This window comes from Copadichromis virginalis, linkage group LG3 (assembly GCF_057382275.1).
Source record: "Copadichromis virginalis isolate Kocher_CV1m ecotype Utaka linkage group LG3, C_Virginalis_male_GT1.1, whole genome shotgun sequence".
NCBI classification, from domain to species: Eukaryota; Metazoa; Chordata; class Actinopteri; order Cichliformes; family Cichlidae; genus Copadichromis; species Copadichromis virginalis.
Window position 1 is genome coordinate 5,748,929 of NC_140620.1, and position 24,882 is coordinate 5,773,810.

The 24,882-nt window shown below is 42.7% G+C and overlaps 1 protein-coding gene across 1 annotated transcript; it reads left to right on the plus strand.

Annotated features, from left to right (window-relative positions):
- Positions 1-24,663, plus strand: LOC146712430 (protein AF-9-like). Its single transcript, XM_085442699.1, has 13 exons — positions 1-145; positions 710-890; positions 9,415-9,497; positions 11,001-11,144; positions 11,490-11,528; positions 12,915-13,025; positions 15,448-16,020; positions 18,318-18,387; positions 20,872-20,998; positions 21,795-21,891; positions 22,003-22,065; positions 22,222-22,293; positions 23,509-24,663. The coding sequence occupies exons 1-13, from the start codon at positions 134-136 to the stop codon at positions 23,524-23,526; spliced, it is 1,590 nt and encodes a 529-aa protein (XP_085298825.1). The 5' UTR covers positions 1-133; the 3' UTR covers positions 23,527-24,663.
- Positions 24,664-24,882: the final 219 nt, after the last annotated feature.

Sequence of the window (24,882 nt, forward strand, 5' to 3'; positions counted from 1 at the left end):
GAACCTTTCAAAGTCTTGGGTCTGAGTTGAGTCCCTAAGAAACCATGTCGGCCGTCATAGGCAAACTGCACTCACCTCTCATTTAATATAAAACGAAGTCTCCATGAAATAACAGGAAGGCTCGGCCTCAGCTATGGCCAGCTCGGTAAGTAGCTGCTCACGGTGCTTTGCTGTTCCCGGCTCGGGTTTAAACACTATACGCGTGGACATTTATGGCACACCGGAGGGGTCCGTGGGTTTTTCTGCAACAAGGGTTTTCGGGCTGTACTGCTACTTAGCGCGCCGCTACCACATGAAATAATAGAGATGTTAAATTCCCCTCAGAGACAGACAGAGGAAAATCTTTCGGGAGAAACCCCCAAAACGTTTTGGCTAATGCGCCGATAGAGTGTTGGAGAGCGGCTGTAGTCAGTGAGAGGAGTCGCTGGGCCGGTAACGCAGACATGCCAACTTTGTTGAGAAGTTTGCTCTTTATTCTTACGATGTTACGGTTTAACAGTTGTGTAACGTTAGCTCAGGAAACAAAGCGCAGGACACACGAAGGTTGAAGCTCGTCGTGTGTAAGCGTGTACCTGTTGCTTCAGCTGAGAGGAAACAGACGTTGTTGGACAGCAGCAGACTGCAGTGTTTCAGGAACAAACACCTGCATGAAACATGGACCCGTGACCCGTCTTTAGTAACGCTAACCCTGCGTCTTTGTGCTTTGCAGGGTGCTGTACAGGTGAAACTGGAACTTGGTCATCGTGCCCAGGTCAGAAAGAAACCCACGGTGGAAGGGTTCACCCACGACTGGATGGTGTTTGTGCGAGGACCAGAGCACAGCAACATCCAGCACTTTGTGGAGAAAGTGGTTTTTCATCTGCACGAAAGCTTCCCGAAACCAAAGCGAGGTGAGGAGAGCTGCCCTGGTGCTTTGTGTGGAGGGGTGGAGGTTAAGGGCTTCACATCTGTAATTGATCACACACACACACACACACACACACACACACACACACACACACACACACACACACACACACACACACACACACACACACACATATATGTATATATATATGTGTGTGTGTGTGTATATATGTATACTTTTAATGTGTGTTGTTTCTTCATGTGCGTGCATTTATTTCACACCTGTAGTGCAGCGTTTGCAGAGTCAGGTTCTCACTTAAAGTCCTTTCTGTCTTGTTGTCTGTGTAATGTTACGTCCTGGTGTCGTTTCACTTTTCATGTTTTGACACCAATAATCACATAAATAACAACAGACAACACAAATTAGTGAGTGAAGAGGTGCAGGCTGGTGCTTCGGCTTATTATAATACAGTAATAACAATGATGACAATAATCATATAATCAGGTGAAGTCTGTGTCTACATGCATCTTTTTTATTTATAGCAGCAGTAGTAATTAGTATAACATTAGTAGTAGCTGTAATAGACACAATAATATTACTACATACAAAACTTTATTTAAGTATAAATAGTTTAGTGTGTCATACATTCATTTATGAATTTCCAAACGTTTCCCAGACCAGTACAAACCAGTGTAAACAACTAACCTTGGAGAAGCCCACAGTTAACCTTCAGACTGTCCACCCAGTGTTCATCACATAGCTCCACAGACAGTAAGGACGATCAGTAATGTTGAACTTATTTAGCTCATACAGCCCACCTTTATCCTGGGCCAGATCAGTGAAACTCCCCTTTGTGTCAGTGCAAAGAAGTTAGACTCCGAGGTATCTTAAAATAAGGAAAACAGGACGTCTCAACTTTTCTACATGATAAAGAAAGAAATCTGTCAGCGTGACTCTTTGGAATTAAATTCTAAGAAAATGTCTCAGATAAATTAGTAAAGTTCTGGTAGCTCACTTACTGACCTATAAATCTAAAACTGGACATTTTTAATTTACACAGTTATCAGATTTAACTGTTTCTCTGTTGTTTTATTATGTTAGTGTAGTATCAGTGCCCTTTATCTATCGGAAAAAGCTGTAAAATGTAGAGAAAAATGCCAAGTTTACGCCTTCACAGTGTTTACAGCTGTCCAGTGGGTCAGACTGAAGTCTTTGCTAGACCGATCCTGGTCCCCGGGCCTTATGTTTGACACCCCTGATCTAAAACAATACTGGTGGCCACACAGATACTACTACTACTACTACTACTACTACTACTACTAATAATGATGATCATAATAATAATAATGAAATTATTAGAAAAATTGGTCTGTAATCAAACCAAAACTGTATGATATAATCTTATATAATATAAGTATAAGTAATATATAGTCTTCTAAATGTATTTAACTTTGTTATCTTATCCTGTACTCATCCTAAATACATAACACGTACTTTGTCTAAATTTTTTAATCATTATTTTTATTTTAGGAAACAAATGAGAGACTTTATTCAGACTAAAGTTGGGCGATATGTAAAAATTTTCCAACCGACAATCATCAGTCCAATAATCGGCGATGGGCGATAAATTCGTGCGTCCACAGACTTTTTGATTGCAGAGCAATGTAATCAGTGTAGTACGAGCAAAGTACTCAAACTCGACTAACATGAGCATGCACGTGTCCACCATCCGGCTGAGTATGCTCAGCCTATCGGCGATAGTCGAAATATTCATCCAGTCGCCCGACCCCAATTCAAACTCATTTTAATTATGTTCTTCTTCTACAATAATTCAGTCATGTAGATGGTAAAGCGTTGTTTGTTTGCGCCCATTGTTCATTAGTAGATCCTGAAATATATTTTACCGCAATAATCTGTAATGAAATTATGTAAAATAAATAAAACCTTTAAGCTTCAATAGTTATTTTGTTAAAGCTAACATATAACTGGGAAAATTTGTTGAAAAATGAACAAGTTAATGTTTTGAAGGTACAACTTCTTCACCACGTGTTGTTGCAGGAGGGGGTCAGAATCGACCCTGTGGTGTCAGTACTGAGTTTGAAATTGTAGTATCCTGACAACCTGTTCAGCAGTGGCAGACATCATCTGCTTGGAGTGACACACAGTTGAGTTTTTAGAGGAGTACAAGTACAAGATTAACTGTTAATGAAACACGGCACCCAGCTGACACAGCCCTACACACTAGAGCCACTGTGGAAAAGAAGGCTTAGTGTGGTAATATGGAAATCCACCACTGACGGGTGAGGTGATGGTGCTGGTCATCTCTTCATCAATGCACCTGTTGGTGAGTGGCATAGATCAGGGAGCATGTGAAGGTTTTCTCTTTAATAGCAGGAAACATGAGCAAGCATAAGGGTTTAAGATTGTGTTACTGCATCTCTAAACCTTCAGCTCCTATGGGATGTTCCCAGGCTGCACTGGTCAGTATCTATCAAAAGTGATCTAATGAAGGTAGGGTTAGTGTTAGTAAACCAGTGGGGTGCAAAGACTGACCTGTGTGTGCCAGTCCAACAGGTGACTTACTGAAGCTCACACTGGTGAAAAGGTTGATGCTGGTTCTGATAGAAACGTGTCAGAACACACAGCGTGTCGCAGTTTGTTGCACATGGAGCTGCACAGCAGTAAGGATGTCCACGCTGACCCCCGTCTACTGCCAAAAGGGTCACCAGTGGACACCTGAGCATCAGGACAGGATGATGGAGAAGTGGGAGAAGGTGCCTTCTTTGAGTAGCACAAACTGGAACAACTGGGACAAGTCTAAGGTGTTGAGTTGGGCTTCAGATTCCACAGATATCAGTTCAGTCGAGCATCTGTGGGGCGTGTTGGACAAACAAGTCCAGTCCAAGGAGGCCTTGCCTCACAGCTTACATGACTTCCAGGATCTGCTGCTCCAGTTTAATCTGCCCCCCGATGGCTCACTGACTGGCCTATAATTCATTTTTGACATTTTCATTTAAACTGTTCTCAAACTGAACTTTATACCTGAGTATTTCCTAGTTTTACACTAGTTGGTTAGTCTAATGTTTTCCTTGTTTAATCAACTAAGAGATCAGTCACCAGCACATGTTGTTGCACCTGGACGTTGTGTGCTTCGCACAAAGATCTGAGCTCAGCTGTTTTTCTTGACATGGTTCCTTTCCAGTTTAACTGAAACAGCCACACAAGCTCCACCTACACACTGAAATAAAACGGAGACATTTAAAGACGTCACGAGCAGATATTAAAATTACAAACTGAAGTGAGGACTAACAGTTTGCTTTAATGGCAGCAGGTCGTGTGCTGATTTATACGATAACCTTTGCAGCAGTATTTACTACAGATGGTTATAAACTGTAGCCTTGGAAACCAGAGGGTTTGGAGGTGGGGGGGACTAAATGGACGTGGACGTCCTTTTAACATGTCTCCATTTCACTTGGCTTGTCAAATGAAATATAAGCTTTGTATGTCCACCTGGACATATCTGGGGTCTGTCGGGACGCCAAAAAATGTAGAAGGTGCTGAACATCAGTCCTGTAGCTCTGCTGTTGTTTACAGTTGTCAGCTGGTCTTTATTGGCTTGTGTAGCAATACCAAACCAAACTAGGTCCACTGATAAGATCTCAGATCCTAAGTGCTCTCAATATAGTCTTCTTCATATGTCAGCACATCAGTGTTTTCTTATCAATCCAAACATCGAAGGGAGTCAGAGCGAGAACGCCAAAAGATGGCGCATGTCTAACTTCTTCTCACTCTCCAAACGATTGGGTGTGTAGCTCGGAGAAGCTCCCCGAGTCGGCGAGTAAAGCCGCCGTTGCGCTTCATCATTGCTGCTGTTTAGTTAGCAGGCCAGCATGGAGGTGTTTCCATGGTGACAGCCAAATGGCAAAGCTGTCTGAACAAATGGAGGTAAAGACGTTGTTAGGAAGCAGCGAAGGCGGTGCTCTTTTTGGCAGCAGAGGCTCGTGCTGCTTAAGCACCTCATTTGGATTCTGTAGTGCCGTTTAATCTACAGATGGAGGGAATCTCTTCAGAGGTGTTTGATATTTCAGAGAATTGTCACTTTTATGGAAAGTTGGAAGATAAAAAAAATGGTTCATCTCCCTGAAAACTGCGTGAAACGTGTAGTTTGTAACGTGGAGGAAAAATAAATAAGCTCTGAGAAACTGAAGGGCTTCGGGATTTTGCCGGTATTGTTCCTTGATTCCTCAAAAATGCTTCCTACTCATGAAGGTGAAACACAAAGAAAGCTCCAGGCTGGCTGCTGTTGTTTACAAGAAAGCATGGGGTTAGGAGGAGGTGCCGATAAACAAGGCGGCCACCTCCAAGGAACAGGAACTGGGCTGTAAATGCCAACTCTTCCTCGGTTCAATCAATGAAAGGAAGTTTGAGGAAGTGGTTTATTGAAGCTTGATTTATTTGGGGTGTCTGTTGAAAGCTCTTTCACTCCTCTCAGTTGGCCTTACCATAAAACATTTGTCTTTCTTTACAGTCCCTCCCCACAACAAAGCTCCGAGGCCTGAGTCAGGACTCGCTCTGAGACTCGTGGCCTGCTGGTGGAGTTTTATTAGGGCCTGAAACCTGTGAAAGCCTATGCATTCATTTATTATTACTTGTTAACCTTTTTGACATGAATATATCCATAAGTCTGAATAATAAGTCATTGTTGTAGCCATACTCTCCATACTGGGACGTTATATCCAGTACATGATAGCTAGTAAGCAGATGTAGTGCAGCATGTCTTACCTCGTGAGGTAACAGGAGGCCAATAGTTTCAGGAAGTACTGGTGCACACCTGAAGCCCACCTCTGATGGTGGTGTAGTTTGGTTTCCACGTGCGTAGATTGTCTGTTGGATCTTTACCCTAAAATATGAAGCACATTAAATCGACTGCGCGTTGGTGCTGTACAAATAAACCACTCTTCTTCTTCGTCTTCTTCGTCTTCTTCTTCTTCTTGTGGCTGCTTCGTTTGAGGGTGCAGCAGATCACTCACCTCAATCACACCCTGCATATCCTTTATTCCCCCCCCATGGAAAACATTAATATCGAGGAGCAGCACCGACTGGAGCTGATGTGACCAACCTGCTGTCTCTTTCTGCTGTTCACTTTTTCTCGATGGTTCTCGTAATGTTAGATTCGTTCTAACACTGGTTTGGCAGCTTTTATTGGACGTAAAGAATCATAATGTGCTCCATTATTACTTCCTTCTTCATCGGACTCATCAGTTACACGTCTGAGGAGCTACTTTCGTTATCATTATTATGATATGCAGATGTTGTCATAAATCAGATCTGAGTGTTCTCTGCTGTGATTTCAGTTTACGACTCTGAAGGTTCATCCAAACTTCGTAAACGGTCCTTCTCAGGCATGTTCGAGTTGTCCTACATCGTCTGCATCATGTTTGCTCTTCATCAAACATGTTGATGATGTTGACGCTAATAAAATCAGATCAAATAATAGGAAATTGATCAACCTTTTGCAAGAATTAAAGTTTGCCACCCCGGAGCTCACTGAGCATCCAACACTTCTGTGGTGGTTTTATAGGTGAGGTGTGGAAGTTTCACCCTGCTGTGTGTGCTGTTAGTCTCAGACCTTTGATCAGGAGTTTCTTTCAGTGCGTTTCTGTGGAGGTGTGTGTATCTTAACAGGCTGACATATGTGACATAGTGTGTATGCAGCCTGCTTCTGTATGTGACCTGCATTAGCATGTGTGCTAGCGGGGTGGGAGAGGTACGACGAGCAGCGAGGAGGATGCTAACCTTTAACTTGCTGAGGCTCTCCACCCGTACGGCCTAACTGACCTCCAACACAAACTTTAGCGTGTGTGTTCATCCCTGCTCTGCTCTTGCTGCTCAGGAGCTTAATGTTGACCTCATTTTGTCGAAGGGTCTTGCTGTTACCTGATTAGTGTGATGTAGAGTCAGGAGAGGTCGTGTAGAGTGGTGGAGTGCAGGGTTGTTGTTGGGTGCTCTGCTCAGTCAACCACAGACACTCTTCATCACCTGCGGTGAATATCATGATGAATTAGTGTTGTCTGTGCATAAATAAGCACTAATCAGATTCACCATGACATAAGAAGAATGCTTTTGCTCAGCTTTTTGTAGCGTTCATCCGAGAACAGGAGCAACTGTTGCCTGCTGGACCATAGCTTCATGCTGATGTGCAGCTTTGGTCGGCCCTTGCTCTTTGAGATTGGCTTAGTCAGTACTTTGGAACAGTTTTAATAGCACTGTCTCTAGTAGAGCAACAGTGATTGAACGTCAAAGTGCCTCTTTACAGGGATGTATGAATGTAAGGGTCCTACATTAGCACCAATATAAACCCACAAACAGATGAGACGCAGGCGTTTTCAGACAAAGGAAAATGTGACAAAGCGATTACTTAGATCCAGGTTTGGCTGCTTGATCTTTTCTTTCCAAACTATCACATGTGTGTCTTTCTTGATAATTCCTTCCACCTTGACAAGATTTCCAGTTCCAGATGGACTGAAGCATACCCACAGCCTAATACTCCCACGCCCTCGTTTCACTGTGGGGACGTGTTTTTGGGGTCTACATCAGTCCCTGCGTTCTCCAAACATAAGCAATGTCTCTATTAGGGCTGTCAAAAAATAGGCACTCAGATGTTAATCACTGACTCCAATGGTACATATTTGCAAGAACATCAATACAAACAGTGCTGTTTTCACATGGCACTGCTGCAGTAAGTCAGGCATGCAGCTAACAGCTGTCTTTAACACCGAACAGTCCTTTCAGAGGAATCTCCAGAGATCAGTGAAGCTTGCATTTCACTAGTATTAAAGTATTAAGAAATTATCATAAATATCATAAATGTCAGCATTGCTGTTTAACTATTAGCAATTACCAGGATGTAAAGAGCTGCCTGAAAGGTCAGTTTGGAAATCCAGGCAGTGAGCGGTGTGAGCGTTCACAGTAAGCACTCTGTTTTCTGTCTTCTTCATTTCAACACAGCTAATACCACACTTTGTCCAGATGTGATACATCAAGAATGAGGGGATGTAGGGTTGGGAAGTTCATGCCATAGGTGCTCTTCTAAAGAGCTCAGCGTCAAGGTCGGGGATCAAGGATTTGTAAAGTCTTGTGAATGTGATAACTCAAGGAGGAGGTCACCTAAGATTTTCAACTTGATACCAGAGGTGTATCTGCTGAAAATCTCAGATGAGTTTGAATCCCGCTGACCTCGTGGTTGGAGGACAACATCTCTGAAAATCAGCTCTGATTTTTAAATTCGTGTCTTTGGCTGAGGGGGAGCGCTGCAGGCCACCAGGATTGATTTTATTTAAATCAACTTTATATTTGAAAGAATTAGTTGAAAGGTAACAACTTGACATTTTCAAGATAGAACTTGTTCACCATTACTTCTGTTGGTGTAGGATGCAGTTATACTCTTCACCATGCTATTTTTCTGGGTATTGGTATTAAAACTGAAACTGTAGTATTGTTACAAGCCTAGTGTCTATGACACATCTGTCCTAAAATAAGGATCCTGGTTCATTTTGAGGGTAACAAAGGCTGTGACATTTAATTTTGTCAAACAGCTGCAGATTTAAAAGTGTGGAAGGAAAAAAAATCCTGAAAAGCATGAAGCTAACGTTTCACAACAACCATTATGTGCTCCATCAGGTCATGGCTGCTTTTTCAACCTAAACCACTGAAACCTGAGCACATGTAGGATTTTCAAACTGAGCACATAGCTGTGTATACAAGGACACTGAGAGGTGCCACTGCTGTCATAGCATGAATACATGGACAGATATAGTTCTAGACTACTGGATTAGATCCGTGACCAGTAAGTAAAATAGTTTGTAACTTATTAACAACAATAATTTGAAAAGATGTGATTTTCAGGAACGAAGATGTTGGAGGCAGCAGAGGGACGATGTGAGAAAGATGTCGTCCTTCTCTACTCTCATCCATCCGTACAGCATTTCTACACATTCACACGCATCACCATCGTAGCTGCATGCTGTGATGTGTCAAACGGACAATATTTGAGAATTAAGCAAAGCTTCCTTTGTTCAATAAGCACACGTAACTTAATTAGTACATTTCCTGCATTGGTACAGTTTGTGACTCAGGAGGGATCCGCTGTGATCCGTGTGCTCCTCTACGAGCATGCGTGGACGTCTTGGCCTTGTCGTGTGTGTTTAAGGCTTTGGCTCTAATGGACGCCCGCTCTCTGTATCGATGCATCAGAGTAGGCTGCAGAAATTGAGTTAATGAGGTCTCATGAGAACACAGCTGCAGGATTAGTGTGTTTAATGACACAATAAATGAAGCAACAGTCTTAATACAGTCCTGTCACCTGGTTCAGGTGTGGAGGGGATGTGATTTATGTAATGGTTGGGTTTTTTGTGTTTGTCAGAGCGGCCGTCTCCCAGCAACCCAACCAGATGGCTGCAGCACACTCAGCGCTGCTCTGCATTTCATGTAACTGCATGAATTTAAAGCAAGCTTTGTGAACTGTCAGCCTCCTGGTGCTGAAGTCTAACAGCAGTTTTCTCTTTCAGTGTGCAAGGATCCACCGTACAAAGTGGAGGAATCTGGATACGCAGGCTTCATCTTGCCCATCGAAGTTTATTTCAGAAACAAGGTACATTTAACAAGCAGCACTCAGCTGCCAGGGTTTGTGTCTGTGGGTAATGCACTATTGTTGTAAGACCCTGAACCTCTAAACCATGAAGGGGTTTTTGTGTATGCTCTGAACATGTGTCGGGTTTGCACCAGGTCGTTCCTGAACTGCAGCTTTGGAGAGGCTGATTGTCAAATGTGTCCATTCAGAGCTGTTTTCATTTTTCTATCAAGAGTCACGTCTTTTCAAGCTGTTGCAACATTTTATGTATTATGTGGAAGCTTCTGCAGCGACGTTACTGAAGGAGTGTACGCGTGATTCAGTTGTGCTCTCTTGAAAGTGTTTTTGCTGGAAAAGAGAAAAAACTGGCCTACCAATACTCAGAGGTGTGTGTGCAACTCTAACAAAGCAGCAGGTCACACACACAGCTGGGCCTAAAGGCGATGCCACCTTTGCCATGTGAGGGTAAAGGCTAGATGGACTGGTTCTCTCTTTGGGTGACGACACCTGGTAACGTAGGTCATGAATGCAGAGATTTAAATTAAACGACCCCACACAGATACTGGGTCAGAGCCATGAACTGGCACATCCAGTGGAGAGAAAGGTGCTGGAAGAGCTCCATTATTGGTTATTGGTGCAAAATTCAGAAGCAGCATTTGTTCCAGAGTTTTAGCTTGTTACTGGTTCCACTGGCTCTATTTTCTTTGACGTTTTCTAGCAGAGAGCCTTTCGAACACATCTAACAGATGCTGACTCCTGAGCAAAGGTCGTCTCAACCCAAACTGTCATCATTTCATCAAATGGTGATTCAAACTAAAAAAGCCAGTAAAAATAATGAAACTAAGTCCAAAAGCAAAAAATCAAAGTTGATCTTAACCCAGCAAAAACATGGATGTTCATTTGAAAGCTGCCTTAAATTTCTCAACTTATTTTTTTTAATTAGTCGTTTACAATCAGGACTTGAGTTTGCTGTGTTACTGTGGTACTTACTTAGTGCCTCGTGTATCATATTTAACAAATACAGTTCTTGTACATAATCAGTGTGATTTATTTATTTTCCCCTGAAGAAAGTAAATAAATTGCACAACACATTTTTGCCAGATGTAGCAAATTCAATCAAAATGAAGGGTTTATATGAAATTTAAATTTTAATTAATTAATTAAAAAAAAAAATTCTGTCTGTTATTTCATGGTTCAGGCTTCAGAGGGTGTTTGGGATCTGAATAATGTAGTCCGGTCACAGCAGATGGCCCCGCCCCTCCTGTTAAAAGGGAGTTTTTCCTTCCCACTGTCGCCAAAGTGCTGCTCATAGGGGGTCATGTGATTGTTGGATTTTTCTCTGTATCTACTGTCCAATATAAAGCACCTTCAGGTGACTTTTGCTGTGATTTGATGCTGTGTAAATAAAATTGAATTGAATCTAATTAAATGATGCAGTCAAAAACAGCATGATGTGGGTAACGTGCTGCATGACGGGTTTTTATTGTTTGTCCCTTTCGTGGTTTTCCTTCCACTTCTCCGTAGGAAGAACCGAAGAAAGTTCGCTTTGATTATGACTTGTTCCTCCACCTGGAAGGTCACCCGCCCGTCAATCACCTCCGCTGTGAGAAGCTCACCTTCAACAATCCAACAGAGGAGTTTCGTAGGAAGTTACTGAAAGCTGGAGGGGTAGGCACGAGGGCGTGACAGACCAGGTCCATCCTGGGCTGTCGCTTTATATCATGGATGTAGTATGTGTGGAGTATATGTGTATAGTCTTTACAGCAATGACATAAGTTTACGTTCCTCAGTAAATGTGAGGGTTTTAAAACTGCACTTCAGTAGTGATTCACTTTATTTGACATGTCTGGAGCCTCTGATTGGCCCCACAGTGGGCTGAAGTGCTACAGTCAGTCTGGACAGTCAATGGCTGAACTAGTTTACCCTGCATATGTGAGATATGAATAGTAATGAATAGTTTGTATTTTTCTGTTTACCAAGATTGTCACCCTGTTCTTCTGTTGTCCTTCACAGCAACGAAATCCTCACAAAAGAAGTTCAGAAGACTCAAAGGTAAGATTTCTAACAGGCTTGTAGCTCATGACTCCTCCTCCCTGTTACTGTTACCACCTCAGCAATGACACAATGTAGCAGCTATTGTTGCTGCAGATGTTGAACTTTGTTGTAGCACTTTAATGTAAGGGATTTCAGTCAAAACCAGTTGTTTCAAATGTGTCCCGTTACTAAATTGTGCACTTGAACGACTGTCAGATCCACATAAGACGCCTGCAGTCATGGAAACACGGCGTTCACGGGGCAGTGTATGTACGGCCCTGCTGCTCCACACCAGCAGAGGTTTTGGTTGTTTTCTTGTCTGGAGCGTTTACATCTACGTTAACATAGTGCGACTGTCTTCCTGGAGTTTGCCAAAAATAACAGAGCAGCACAGTTGAGCTTTACAAAGTCACAAACCTGTGGTTGTGTATGGACAGGACCAAAGTGGACATGTTTGCTATAATGTGCAGTACGAAAATCAAACGCTGTTGCTAAACATAAAGTATGTGTTTCTTTTTAAAGCTGTGCCAGAAATCGTGGAACAACGGTTTATGTTGTTAAAATGTTGATAAAGTGTTTATAATGAGTTCAATAAACACATCTTTAACTTGCCATCCTTTGCTAAGCTTTTCAATTCCCTCACTGGGACTTTCATGTGCACTGACTTCATTTTAATCCAGTTTATTTACCTCCTCAACATGTCCTGAAGTTCTCCAGAGGCCTGGTAATGAGCTAGTCATGTGATTCAGGTGTGTTGACCCAGGTTGCGCTCTGTAACCTGCAGGACACCGGCCCCGCCCCTGCACTGCGACCTAAGATGACAGCAGGTCCACTTCATGATTAGCCGTAATTAGCTAAATGTTTAGGCTAGGCAGGAATCGGGTTCTGTTCTTGAGTAAGATTTCAGACCACGTGAGGCGTTTCATGAAGAGGGGCATGTGGTAGCACATGATGACCTATATAAGCATTCGATCAAACGTTTGGGGATTGGAGTTGCAGTTGGAGCGGTGCTCACTTGTTGTGCTTCAGGTGAACCTCGAGTGCAGCCAGTAATCCTTTGTTGTTCTTTCTTTGATTGTTTTTGATGCAGTTTTTTTTATGGGAATGGGTTTGAGCCAAGTCAGTTACATGTGCATGTGAGGCACTGATGTCACTGGGATGACTGGGATGAAATCGATGTAATATAGAACAAATATGTACAAAGTGCTCACACAAGCTGCTTGACAGTAAAGCTGAACATTCTTTACTGATGTCCTCTTTTCTGGTACTTGACTCTACAAACACAGTGATATTACTCAGTAAATGACTGATTCATTATCAGCTGTCCTGGTAGAGACTGAACACTCTACATTTACTGAAAGCAAAGAACTCTGCTCATTTAAGCTGCTGATTTTCCTTTGGCAGGTGATGATAATGCAGGAGGGCTCAACCTCCCTGTTTGGCTCCCACCTCAAGCTGGCAACACTTCCCAACAGCTCTGACACAAAGAAAAGCAAAGGCTTTACTGCGTCCAAGGTCAGTGTCTCTGCTCTTTACCTTGTTAGCTTATAGCACCGCTGCTACAAAGGTCGCTCGTTTTGCAGCAAAGACCAGCTGCTGCAAAAAAGTTGTAGCACAAGCATGAAATATGTTTTTTAAACCTCAGGGTGATTCCTGCTTGTACTGCACTAAACGCTTTGGCCTGTCGGGGCCTGGAGCCTCTCCCAGGGTGCACCGGTGTTTGGTACTAATTTATTTATTTTGTTTTAGATGAATCACTAAAACTACAATATTGTTAGTTGATATACTTAATTAAAAAAGTAAAAAAAATCAATCAATAAATAATATTATGGTGGTAAAGTTTATATATGCTAAAAGCTTGTTGCTAGGCAAAATGATTATGTCATAATGTGTATAATTGAGCTGTGGTGAACAGAACTGAGATGGTGTTGTATGTGGATAAGAGTTTTCTCTGTATCTGTTATTATAGGATATACTGTACAGCGCTATATAAATACAGGCCATTTACCATTTGAGTCAGCTGTCGCCGGGGTGAGGTGTTCAGGGCGTGGCCTTCTGGGAGGCGGTCCCAGGAGAGGTTGCTTCTCGGCTGGCTTGGGAATGTCTCTATGTTTCCTTGGATAAACTGAAGAAGGCGGTTGTTGTGAGGGAGCTGTGGGCTTCTTCACTATATTTTCATTTATACTGTTTCTAGCACGTCCTTGGGTTTCATGTGAGGCGCTCTGCAAACCAAAGTCATTATTGATATATTTATTTTAATGCAACGACCCGTCAGAGGAAATGGATGATCATTTATGGTTTCTATGAATTGCATCAATGTGCATCATTAATAATGCACAGCACAATGTGCCACAGTGTATTCGTTTTGTCATATTTAATAGTGCATGAACATCTTTAGTAGAAAGTTATCTTCACATCATATTTAACCTTTAGATGAGAGACTGGACCCTACAGTCTTCCACAGGTGGGTCACAAATGTTCAAATCAGTGTTTTTATGCCACCTGTGTTATTTTGGTTACTAGTAACCAATGTTGTGCTTTAATGTTTGAAATATTTTCTTTTTAACGTTTTAAACATTTTTTTAAACACTTTGAAAATTGGAAAAAGGGAAAATAATTCCTCAGCAGCAAAGATGTCATCGTCCGTTGTGTGTATATGCATGAGTACATCAGTGTATGTGGTAAGTTTAAAATTAAGATGGCTTGATATCAAAATCATGTTTTTATAGCTGGAACATGAAACCAGAACAACTGCTGTTAAAACCAACCTCAGCAGGTTAGTTTGGAGCCTCTGATGCAGCTGAGGGTTACCATCAGGTTACCTGTTTCTGTTCTGGGTTTAGTCTGGTGTTGGAGGATAACGTGTTCATCATGCACGATGTGAGACGCCACACAGCTGAGCAGCATTTACAGTGTTTGTCCATTATACAGCCCTCAAACTGAACCCACAGTGTGTTGCAGTGTTTCTTAGTTTCACAGCAGCCGTTTGGCTTTCCTCGTTTAGTCGGCTTAGAAATGAGTGGCCAGGAACGTCCCTCATTTTTCTGAGATTGTTTGGATCCACTTTATAATATCTGACGTACATCAGAATGTCAGGGGCCGAAGATTTACCCGTGTGGATGTTTGTGGACAAAGAAACAGATATTTAGTGTTTTACAGTAATACAGCATCAGTGTTTCGCTGTACAGTTGATCATTGCAGTGTTTGTCAGCCAATATTGGGACACTGCGTGAAATGTAAATAAAAACAGAATGCACTGATTTAGAACTCATATTTACTCAGAAAAACTTGGTTTAAACTAAGAAAATGTAGAAAGATATTAGCAACACATTAGCAAACAGAATCAGCTGATCTGTTCCACACTTTGTGTTTTTGTTTCGCCCAATCAGCTTTGGTTTCAACATCAGCGTGAGGGACAGGATTAGAGCCAATCACCTGTTCAGATTATGATCCCACAGACTGGGACGAAACCACACCTGAGCAGTGTGACTGCTTCCTTCATAAAGGAGGCGTCTTGAAGCTGTACTATCAATAAAGGTTTTTGTACAAGTTTCAGTTAGTGTGTTCAGCACTTTTCCCTGCATTGTTTTTCATTACTATGCATAACTTAATATGTGCACGTGTATGATGTCCTTGCATGTGTGGACTGAGTGGGTTTCATGTCCACGGCACCTTTAAAAACATCTTTGCTTGTAAAATCGGTGGCGTGTTCGATACTGTATCAGCTGACAGCGGTATGGTCTCATTAGCGCCCTGACAGCGCGAGGAGCTTCCCTTTGCCTTGTGCCTGAACACTCTGAGCTTTACGTGTTTTTCCCGTGTAGCTTCAGTCTTTCTTTCTCTTCTGTTATTGTTTTGCTTGATGTCACTTTTCATCTCCAGCTACTTAAATATCCGACGCTACTATCTGATCTCCTGTGTTTGTTTCAATCTGCAGGATGGCTCTACAGGAAACACTTTCCTCATCATGGCCACAACCACCAGCTCTGACAACAGCAGCATCTCCAAACTCCACAAGCCATTTAAGGACCATATAGACAAGACCCCAAAAGATTTAAAAGACCCCAAAAGTGCCTTCAGGGACTCGGGCTGGGAACCCGGAAAAGCCCCCAAAGAATCTTCCAGGAAACCCAAAGAGAACCAGCCACTTAGAGAGATCAATCCTAAGATGGGCTTCAAGCAGCCCAAGTCTTTGTCTAAGGAGCGTAGGACTGAGGGGATAACTCATGCGTCGAGGTTAAACAAGCGCTTGTCCGGCCTCGAAGGTGACGATCACGGGACCAAAAGATGCAAAAAGGGGTTTGTGAATTCCTCGGAAATGCAGATTTCAGAGTTGGACGGTCCGTGTTTGGATAAGAAACTACTGAGAGACAGATCGCAGCTGCACAGCAGTAAGCTACGAGCAGAAAGCGAGGATGCAGACCTCAGGAGCGTGTCCACGCTGCCGCCATTCCAGGACCTGGTCGACGCTAATGACTCTGATATGGAGGACCAGTCTGCCAGATCGGATGTGAGTAAACGTGACGCTTTACTGTCGTTACAGCTGGGAATGAGCTCATCTACTGGTAACTTCCACCAGTAAACCTGGTGGAAGTTCTGGTGCGTTCGTCTGCTCATTGATTGGTTTGGGAGCAAACAGCTGATGATGATGTCGAGTGTCTAACAGAGTGTCTGCGTCTTCTTCAAACCCGTGAGCCAAATTAGGAAAATGCTGCAGCCTCATGAACAGGCTGACATTTGACCTTGTTGCCATGCCCACGCTGGTTTGCAGAGAGCCTCCCCATAAAGAAGTTTTAAAGCCAAATCACAGACGAGAAAGATTTATGGTTTTACGGCACCTGAGGAGAAACGAGGGCCGTAAATAGCACAGCTCCTCTTTAATTCTTTTAGCTTTGAAAGAATCAAATGGCTGCGTGTTTGTGCTTCACAGCATTTCTTTCTGCAGCAGTTTTTATTTCTGTTGTCAGTGATTGTATGAAGTGCAGCTCTTTCATGCATCGTTCTCTGCCGCGTGGTTAGTCAAAGGAGTTCTCACAGAGTGGCACCGAAACCTGTGTTTTTGTCATGGAAGTAGCTTTGGGGTGGGGGCTGCTGCTGCTACTGGTTGTAAAAAGCATGTGGGCTGACAAATTCCAGGCATTTGATTGTGCCCAGGCTAGCAACCCTGGTGGGCCTGAGGCGACACAGCCCAGCACTCCCATTGCTTCATCTTTGATCTCAGAGTTTGGGAGCGAGTGCTCGGATAAAAACGGCAGAGAAGGAAACGCGGACGAGGTGATGACATGAAGGAAGGGAAACTGGGTGTGGCCTCCGACCAGCACACGTCTGTTTAAAACCAATCAGTTTTATTTCCATGGCGCCGCATCGTCGAGGCGCTTTGTGCTGGATGGTCAGGACCCCACAGAGATGCTGGTGTCTCAGGATGCTGACGATGTCACACTGGTGACGTTCTGGTGACAGATAAATTTAGTAAAAGAAAGTTTATCATCTATTTGATTTAAGTGTCCACTCATCACCATCACACAGCACGAAGAACATTTAATTATGTAAGAGTGTCTAAAAATTCAAACATGATAAAAATAATATCTTTATTTTGAATGACAGTATTCATGTTATCCTGAGTCTGTGCAGTGTTTTTCTACATTCAGCTGTTTTAATCACATCCCAGATTTGTTTGCTCTTCATGAGAGTGATGTCGTCTGCTGCTGTGGACAATCCTCTCACTCTTATTTTCAAACTGAAATGAGTGCCAGCCATCTGTTGTCATTAGCTTTGCAGGTTAGCGGGATTCATTATTGTAGGCTGAACAGATCACAGATGGGATATTGATCTGTGACAGTGGACGCGTGGAGGAGCGAGCGGGTTGCTCGCTGTGCAGAGCAGCGGGGGAACCGTAGCTGAACCCATTGTTGGGAACTAATCAGAGGAAATCCAGAGCAGATGAATCGGATGGTTCGAGCGTGAGGAGCAGAGCTGAGGCAGAGCGCTGCGAGCTGTGGATGTGAGAGCGGCTGCAGGCATCAACTTTTCCCACTTTGTTCCCCGTGGTTTCTAAACTAGACCGTCAGACAGTTTCCTGGATGTGCTGTCGGTTTATTGTCTCTTGATGTGATTGGGTTTGCTTACTTGGAGTAAAGGAGAACAAAAGCCGTAAACAGGAGTGCCGGTCAGATTTATGACACTTTGAAGAAGCCTGTAAACCAGCAGAGCAGCTGTGCGCTCTTTCTCTCACGTTTCTCCTCACCATGTTTTGCACTGTGAAGGTTTCCTTATGTATCTGTGCATGTACATTGAAACACGTTTAAACGTGCACTGTCATTGTTTAAGTCCACATCTCAGTCAATCTGAAAGAGTCAAACATCCTCACTCTGGGCTGTGTGAGCCTCTGCTGCCTGTGGGCAGATGCTGCTTCAAGAAAGGGTTTAAAAGAACGATTTTCATTTTTGGCTTTTATGAATCCAAACTACAGACGTGTCAAACACAAACATGGACATGAAGGGAAGGACTGTATGGAAATGTCAGCACACACTGTTTCATGTGAACTGTGTGTGCTGTTATAAAAGGTACTGCTTCAACCTTGAACATTTACACAGAAATCTAATTTTCTCTTGATGCTTTGCCGACCCAACAGACGATGGATGGCACTATGAAACCAGGCTCCTGTTGGAGCTCTTCTTTCTCCAACTAATGTCAGGACAGATAGTTCTGACATTAGTTGGAAAAAGACATCCAGTGCTCTCTGCAGCCTCGTTTGTTTTATGTTTGTATTTGTTGAAAATCGCTGCCTGTTTCTCTTCTTCCTCCCAGTCTGAGCAGCCCAGTCCAGCGGGTTCCAGCTCCAGTTCAAGCTTTGCTCCCACACCCCACAAACGACAAGGTAACCGACTTGGACCGTGCACACAAGTTACAAAGTTTAGTTTGTGCTGTTTGTTAGTGACACTAACATCATACGTGACACTTCGTGCAGTCAAAGCGATGTAACCAATAAACTGCACCGCTTTGATTTGTTTGTTTTCGTGATTAGATTTATATCACGAGTGCCACGTGAAATTAAACATAATCCTGAGCAAATGATTTAAACTGTGCAGGCACATGTGTTCAGTGCCATTCAGCAAACCAGCAAACAGCCGCCTCGCACACATGCGTGTGCTCAGCAGCACCGTAGAAGAATTGAATTCACTTTTTAATGACTTTTCTTTTCAACAAATCAACAACAGCACAGGACAAAGGGGGGTGGGTGGTGGGGTGTTGAGATGTAATCAGATAAATCTGGAATATTAACTGTGATAACAACAATTATCCTAATAGATCTTCAGCTGCTTGTTGGGAGAATCTGGGAGAGGAAAACTAACGTGAGCACAAAGTGTCTGAATGTTTTCCCATCGTCACTTTCCACGATGCACAGAGGACAGGGCTGGGGTGATGTCAGGATGTGACGAGACTATAGTGAGTCCAACTGTTATGTTACACAGGTGGAAGTATTCAGTCTGGCAGTGTGAAGCTTAAACAGTGTTTTTAACATCACTTTAGGTCCAGCTGACATAAACTTATCACACTCACTGGTAGAAATCAAAGAAAGCAAAATGATGCGTCCAACAGTCTGTTGTCATGCAAGCGTAACACCAAGTACACAGTGGTAGCCTAACACTTATTGTGTGCCCTGTAGAGACTGTGGTATGGTTGTCATAAGGTTGCTACACTGTTTGGATTAAACGCTCCTTAGCAGCAGGATCGATATTGAACAGTGTTGTTTCACCGCCTCCAGCTGACACGCAGCACCCCTGCACACAGGCAGACACACAACCTCTTTCCTCACTACGACACATGTAGCTGACATTCACAACAATGCACAGCACTCAGCAAAACTCCAATGTAAAGAAAACTGAAGTGTTACACAGTTACCATAATCGTTAACCTGCTTGGTGGGAATTTAACATGCTCACGATTTGAGATAATTAGCTGTTATCATTAAAGTGGACATGAAACGCTACATGTATGAAGGCTAATTTACACCACTGAGCCCTGCTCTCAAAGGTAACGCTGTCTGTGCAGCTCGATTTAAGAAGTAAGTGCTTAAAGTTTAAGTTTATATAACACGTTTACCGACATCAGCATGTGATGTCACTGGGTTGGTTCGTTTATGTTAGCTTACTAGTAGCTCGGACCATGCCTCTCCTCAGCCAGGGCTCAGCTATTGCCCATTGTTGGAAGTGGGTGGACCAGAGTCTGTGTATATCATATTGTCTGCAATCATACTGGTACAAATTCTTACGTGATACAAAACTGTCGTACTGAGATATCATTGCTATAGCAACACCAGGTGGTTATGGTCCCTAGTGCATGTAATTAAGAGACAAGCCTGGGCATGTCTGGGAGTGAGAGCCACATGTGTCAGTCTGCAGTGGAGCAACTTCAGGAACCTCCAACAATCACAGTGCTCTGCAACATATGCAAGAACCTGTTTCAGCCCTTCAGGTGAAAAAACTGTGCGCTACAGTCAGGCTGTGTGTGGGGAGATATTAGCTGCTGGTGTCATGTGACCCAAATGTAAACAAATGACTCCACCAAGTGTGGCTGAAGGACGTCATGTGACAGGAAGAGCAAACAGTGGATGAAAGTTACTGATACAGTACATGGTGCAAGACCAAAGCAGCAGGTTAAAAAGCTCAACGCATGACCCAACATCCCAGGTAGAAGAGAGTCTTCAGTTTTATTGTGAAAATATTGTGCAGGTTCCTAAAGAGTCACAAGGTTAAGTTACTTTAGTTACTGTTTAACAAAAGTTTCCAGGCCAAACTACGACTAACACCAACCCTGTTTCTGTACTACATTTGACTTATTCTGTGTTGCAGTGCCGTGCCACTTTCACGCTGCTGCAAACGGCGCTGTGTCATCAGTGACAGTAGCTCATTGGAAGCAATCATGGGATGCCCTTCATTTAATCAAACTTAGAAATGCTGCAGAAAATATCTTTTTGTGTAAATGATCAGAAACATTATTACCACAAATCTTCTTAAAGTATCACTTTGAGCCTGTAAACAAACGGGCACAGCCCTGGTTTATAAACTTTTACTTTGAGTCGGTTCAGAAAGTTGAAGACGTCGTAAGAGAGGCTGCGAAATCATTTTGAGATTGAAGAACATGAAAGAATCATGTTGTTTTCCTGAGCAATGAGAACAATTGAAAACCAGAGCTGTAAGTCAGCTATGTAGAGTTCGAGATGTGTGCATGTTCCCTTTGAAAGTCAGATCACCACATTTGCTGAGCTTTACAGTACCAACGTCACAATCTGCAGCTTTCTGCTTGTATTCCTGAGGTTTAAACTGCAATGACTGAGGCTTTATTGAACTGTTCCACTCAGTGCTTGGCCCGCTGCAGTCAGTGATGCAGGATCTGCACTCGGACGACGACGACGATTCAGAGGACGACAACGACGACGTGGATTCAGACACGGATCGAGCAGCACACCTCACACACCACCAGCACAGGTTAGTAACCCGAGGGCAGCTTTTCGAATGGCTGAACCGCACACTAGTTTAGTTTCATAGAGCTGTGTGCAGACATTGGTAATGAATTCCTTCTAACCAGGATATTGCTATTATGAGGGCTACTTTGTATCTCACATGTTTGTGCAGTAGAGCCAGCCTTTAACAACAAACCTGTAAAATGATGAAGAGCCGCTATTTAAATCTTGGTTAAAATTGCTTGTGACAGTTTCTAAAGGTTCTTTCAACGTGCCTTTTACTAACTTTTCAAGTATTTCATGTAAGCTCTTTCCAACTCTCTCCACCATCCTGTTGGTGGAGGCGTGCCGTCAACCTTGGCCAAAAAGCATAACTTAACCAGATCGTCTCCGTCTCCAACAGTTGACCGGTTTTCTATCATCTATGCCAGGGGTGGGCAATTCCAGGCCTCGATGGCCGGTGTCCTGCAGGTTTTAGATGTGTCCTTGATCCAACACAGCTGATTCAAATGGATAAATGACCTCCTCATGATGTCTTGATGCTCTCCAGAGGCTGGTAATGAACTAATCATGTGATTCAGGTGTGTTGACCCAGGGTGAGATCTAAAACCTGCAGGACACCGGCCCTCGAGGCCTGGAGTTGGACACCCCTGATCTAGCAGGCCCCTCCCTGACACTGATTCTGCGAGAGTCATCTTCCTGTTAAAGACCGTCCTTCGTCCCCACTCTCTCAGATGGGGGATTTTTCATTGTTAGCGGTTTTTAGCTAACAGCTGAGACAACAGTTTTAATGTCTTTATTCTTTGTGACTTCACACTTAGGATTAGTTTAAGTGATGGCAGCAGAAGTGACAGCTCCTCCCATTCCCCGCTGTCGTGCAGTGAGGCCCCGCCCTTATTAAAGTCTACTAATAACCAGGTAATCATATCAGTAATATACTGGCTTATGTCTTAGAGCAGCATGATTGAAAGCCACAGTATCCAGGTGTGTGCGTGACCCTGGGTGACTCTTTGCTCTTCTGTCTGTCAGATAGTGGAAGTAAAAAGTCCCACCAAGCAGAGCAAGCAAGACAAAAGCATGGAGTGTGATAAGGTGAGAACGAGTGTCTTTGGTTTTTAGAAACAGTGCGTGTAATGTGGAGTAGACTAGTAAATATTCTGAAATATAGAAAGTGTTGTTATGTCTTGGGGTTTGTTACCATCAGCCACTGCTACATCATGACAGCCATGTTTGCTGTGTGCTTTTCAGGTTTACCTGGATGAGCTGGTGGAGCTGCATAAAAGACTAATGACACTAAGAGAAGGTCACATACTGCAACAGGTGAGCTGATGTCAGCAGCTCACATACTGCTCCTATGTGGTCATGTGTTGGGTTACGCCATGTCGCAAGTTTTCTGAGGAGCTTTTGTGATATTTAGTAGATCGGATTACATCTTTATTTATTACTTATATCCGATCCAGTAATTTAGGTCAGTATCGGACTGATACCGATATGCAACATCGGCTCGGTCCATCTCTAGTTCAGATGGCTTTTAATGAGCCTTATAAAATAAACACAGTTTAAAAACATCTAGCAACTAAATCAAGGGTAGCCTGAACTTACAGTCACTGAACACAGCAAGTGTCCCTGCTCTCAGATACAAAACCTGCCTTTAAAAGTTCAGAGTAATGAAATCAGCAGCACTGATTCTATCATTTCTAGTCTCACACACCACTTGTGCATTTCTGTAGTTTTGGTTCACATCGGTTGATATTCTGCTGTAAACAACTAATGAGAACATTTTCTAAACCTCTGAGTGTCCATCAGGATCCTGTAGAAACAGCTTCCATGTCAAACATTTCTGTTTAGAAAGAAAAAGATTTTTAGAAAATTCTCTAAAGAATTCAACATCTGTTTCGTTTTCTACTATTTATTTAAAAAGTCCCTCTAGCACAGATTTCTTTAGTCACATGTCTTTCTGTGTCTTCCATACAAACATTAAACATGCAAACACTCAACACAGCAACACTGAAAGCATTTGAGTGTAACTGTCATTCAAATCAAACTTTATACACAATTACAACATGGAACAAAAGACAATCTAAACATTAAAACACTACAACCAACGAAGAAACAAATGAAACCAATCACAATCAACATCAAAATATGATCATAGAAAAATAGAAGAGACATATCATACAATTCATACACGTTCATGTGAAATCTTTGGGTTCAATAACCTTCAATCCTTCTTTTAAATTACATTTAAATTTCAGCTGGCAGCAAAGAAATGAATCAGAAATTAACCTCAATTAATCTGCAGCTTCATCAATGTGATGCTGAGTTTCTGACTGAGATTGAGTCTGAACATGTCTGACTCTGTGAAACAGTCAGAGTGTTTCTCTAACAGCAGGAGCCTCTTTACACTCAGCTTCACACAGACGAGCTGAGGAACGATCAAGCAAACTTCTTCTTCTGTCATTTTTAACAGCAGCTTGCATCCAAAGATGTTGCACTACTGCCATCTCCTGGCTTTTACTCTTACTTCTCTTCCAGATCCTCAGATCCTCTTGATAAGATCAGTATTTCTCAAAAATGAAAAACCACTCCTTTCACCTCATCAGGACTTAACTGATTAACCACTTTTTCCAAACGTAAGTTTCATTTCACCACCAGTTCCCACCCTCAACACTCTCCTTTGACTTCTATACTTCAACTAATAACCACATGTTCAACCGTCTCCACAGCATTACACCATCACATAACCCAGTCGGATGTTTCCCCATCATAAAAAGAGAACCATTCAGAAAGCAATGACCTGTTTGTATTCTCCTGCTGCCTATTTAACCCACTACTCCTCTTAACTTCTATTGTGTTTTGTACCCCATGTCTCCCTTTTGTTCCATTATCCCATGCCATTCTCCAGAAGTTCTTACTTTGTGGCCAAACTATTCTTTTCCCTCAGATTTCAACAATGGTATCTGCACATCTATGTCTACTTTTTTAACAGCTGCTTTAGCCAATCTGCTCTTTCATTACCCACAATACCTCTATGAGCTGGAGTCCACATTATCACTATATGTTTATTTTCTTCAGACACTCTATGATGAGCAAAAGGACGTCATACAAATTTACTTTCAATGCTGACAATGAATCACTACATATTATTACTTTTGAAATTCTGCTGTCTTCCACCCATTCTAAAGCCAACAGTGTGACATATAACTCAACTGCATATATACTCAGAAGATTTGATGTTGTTTTTGCAATCTTGAGCCTTAACTGCAGAATTACCACTGCTACACTTGTTGCTTCAGGTTTGGGATCTTTCGACCCGTCTGTATACACCTGTAAATAGTTCATTATAAAATTCTTCAATTCAATTCAATTTTATTTATACAGCACCAAATCACAACAGCAGTCGCCTCAAGGCGCTTTATATTGTACAGTAGATACATAGAAAAAAAACTACAATCATATGACCCCCTATGAGCAGCACTATGACGACAGTGGGAAGGAAAAACTCCCTTTTAACAGGAAGAAACCTCCAGCAGAACCAGGCTCAGGGAGGGGCGGGGCCATCTGCTGCGACCGGTTGGGGTGAGAGAAGGAAGACAGGATAAAGACACGCTGTGGAAGAGAGACAGAGGTTAATAACAGATATGATTCAATGCAGAGAGGTCTATTAATACATAGTGAGTGAGAAAGGTGACTGGAAAGGAAAAACTCAATGGATCATGGGAATCCCCCAGCAGCCTACATCTATTGCAGCATAACTAAGGGAGGATTCAGGGTCACCTGGTCCAGCCCTAACTATATGCTTTAGCAAAAAGGAAAGTTTTAAGCCTAATCTTAAAAGTACAGATAGTGTCTGTCTCCCGAATCCAAACTGGAAGCTGGTTCCACAGAAGAGGGGCCTGAAAACTGAAG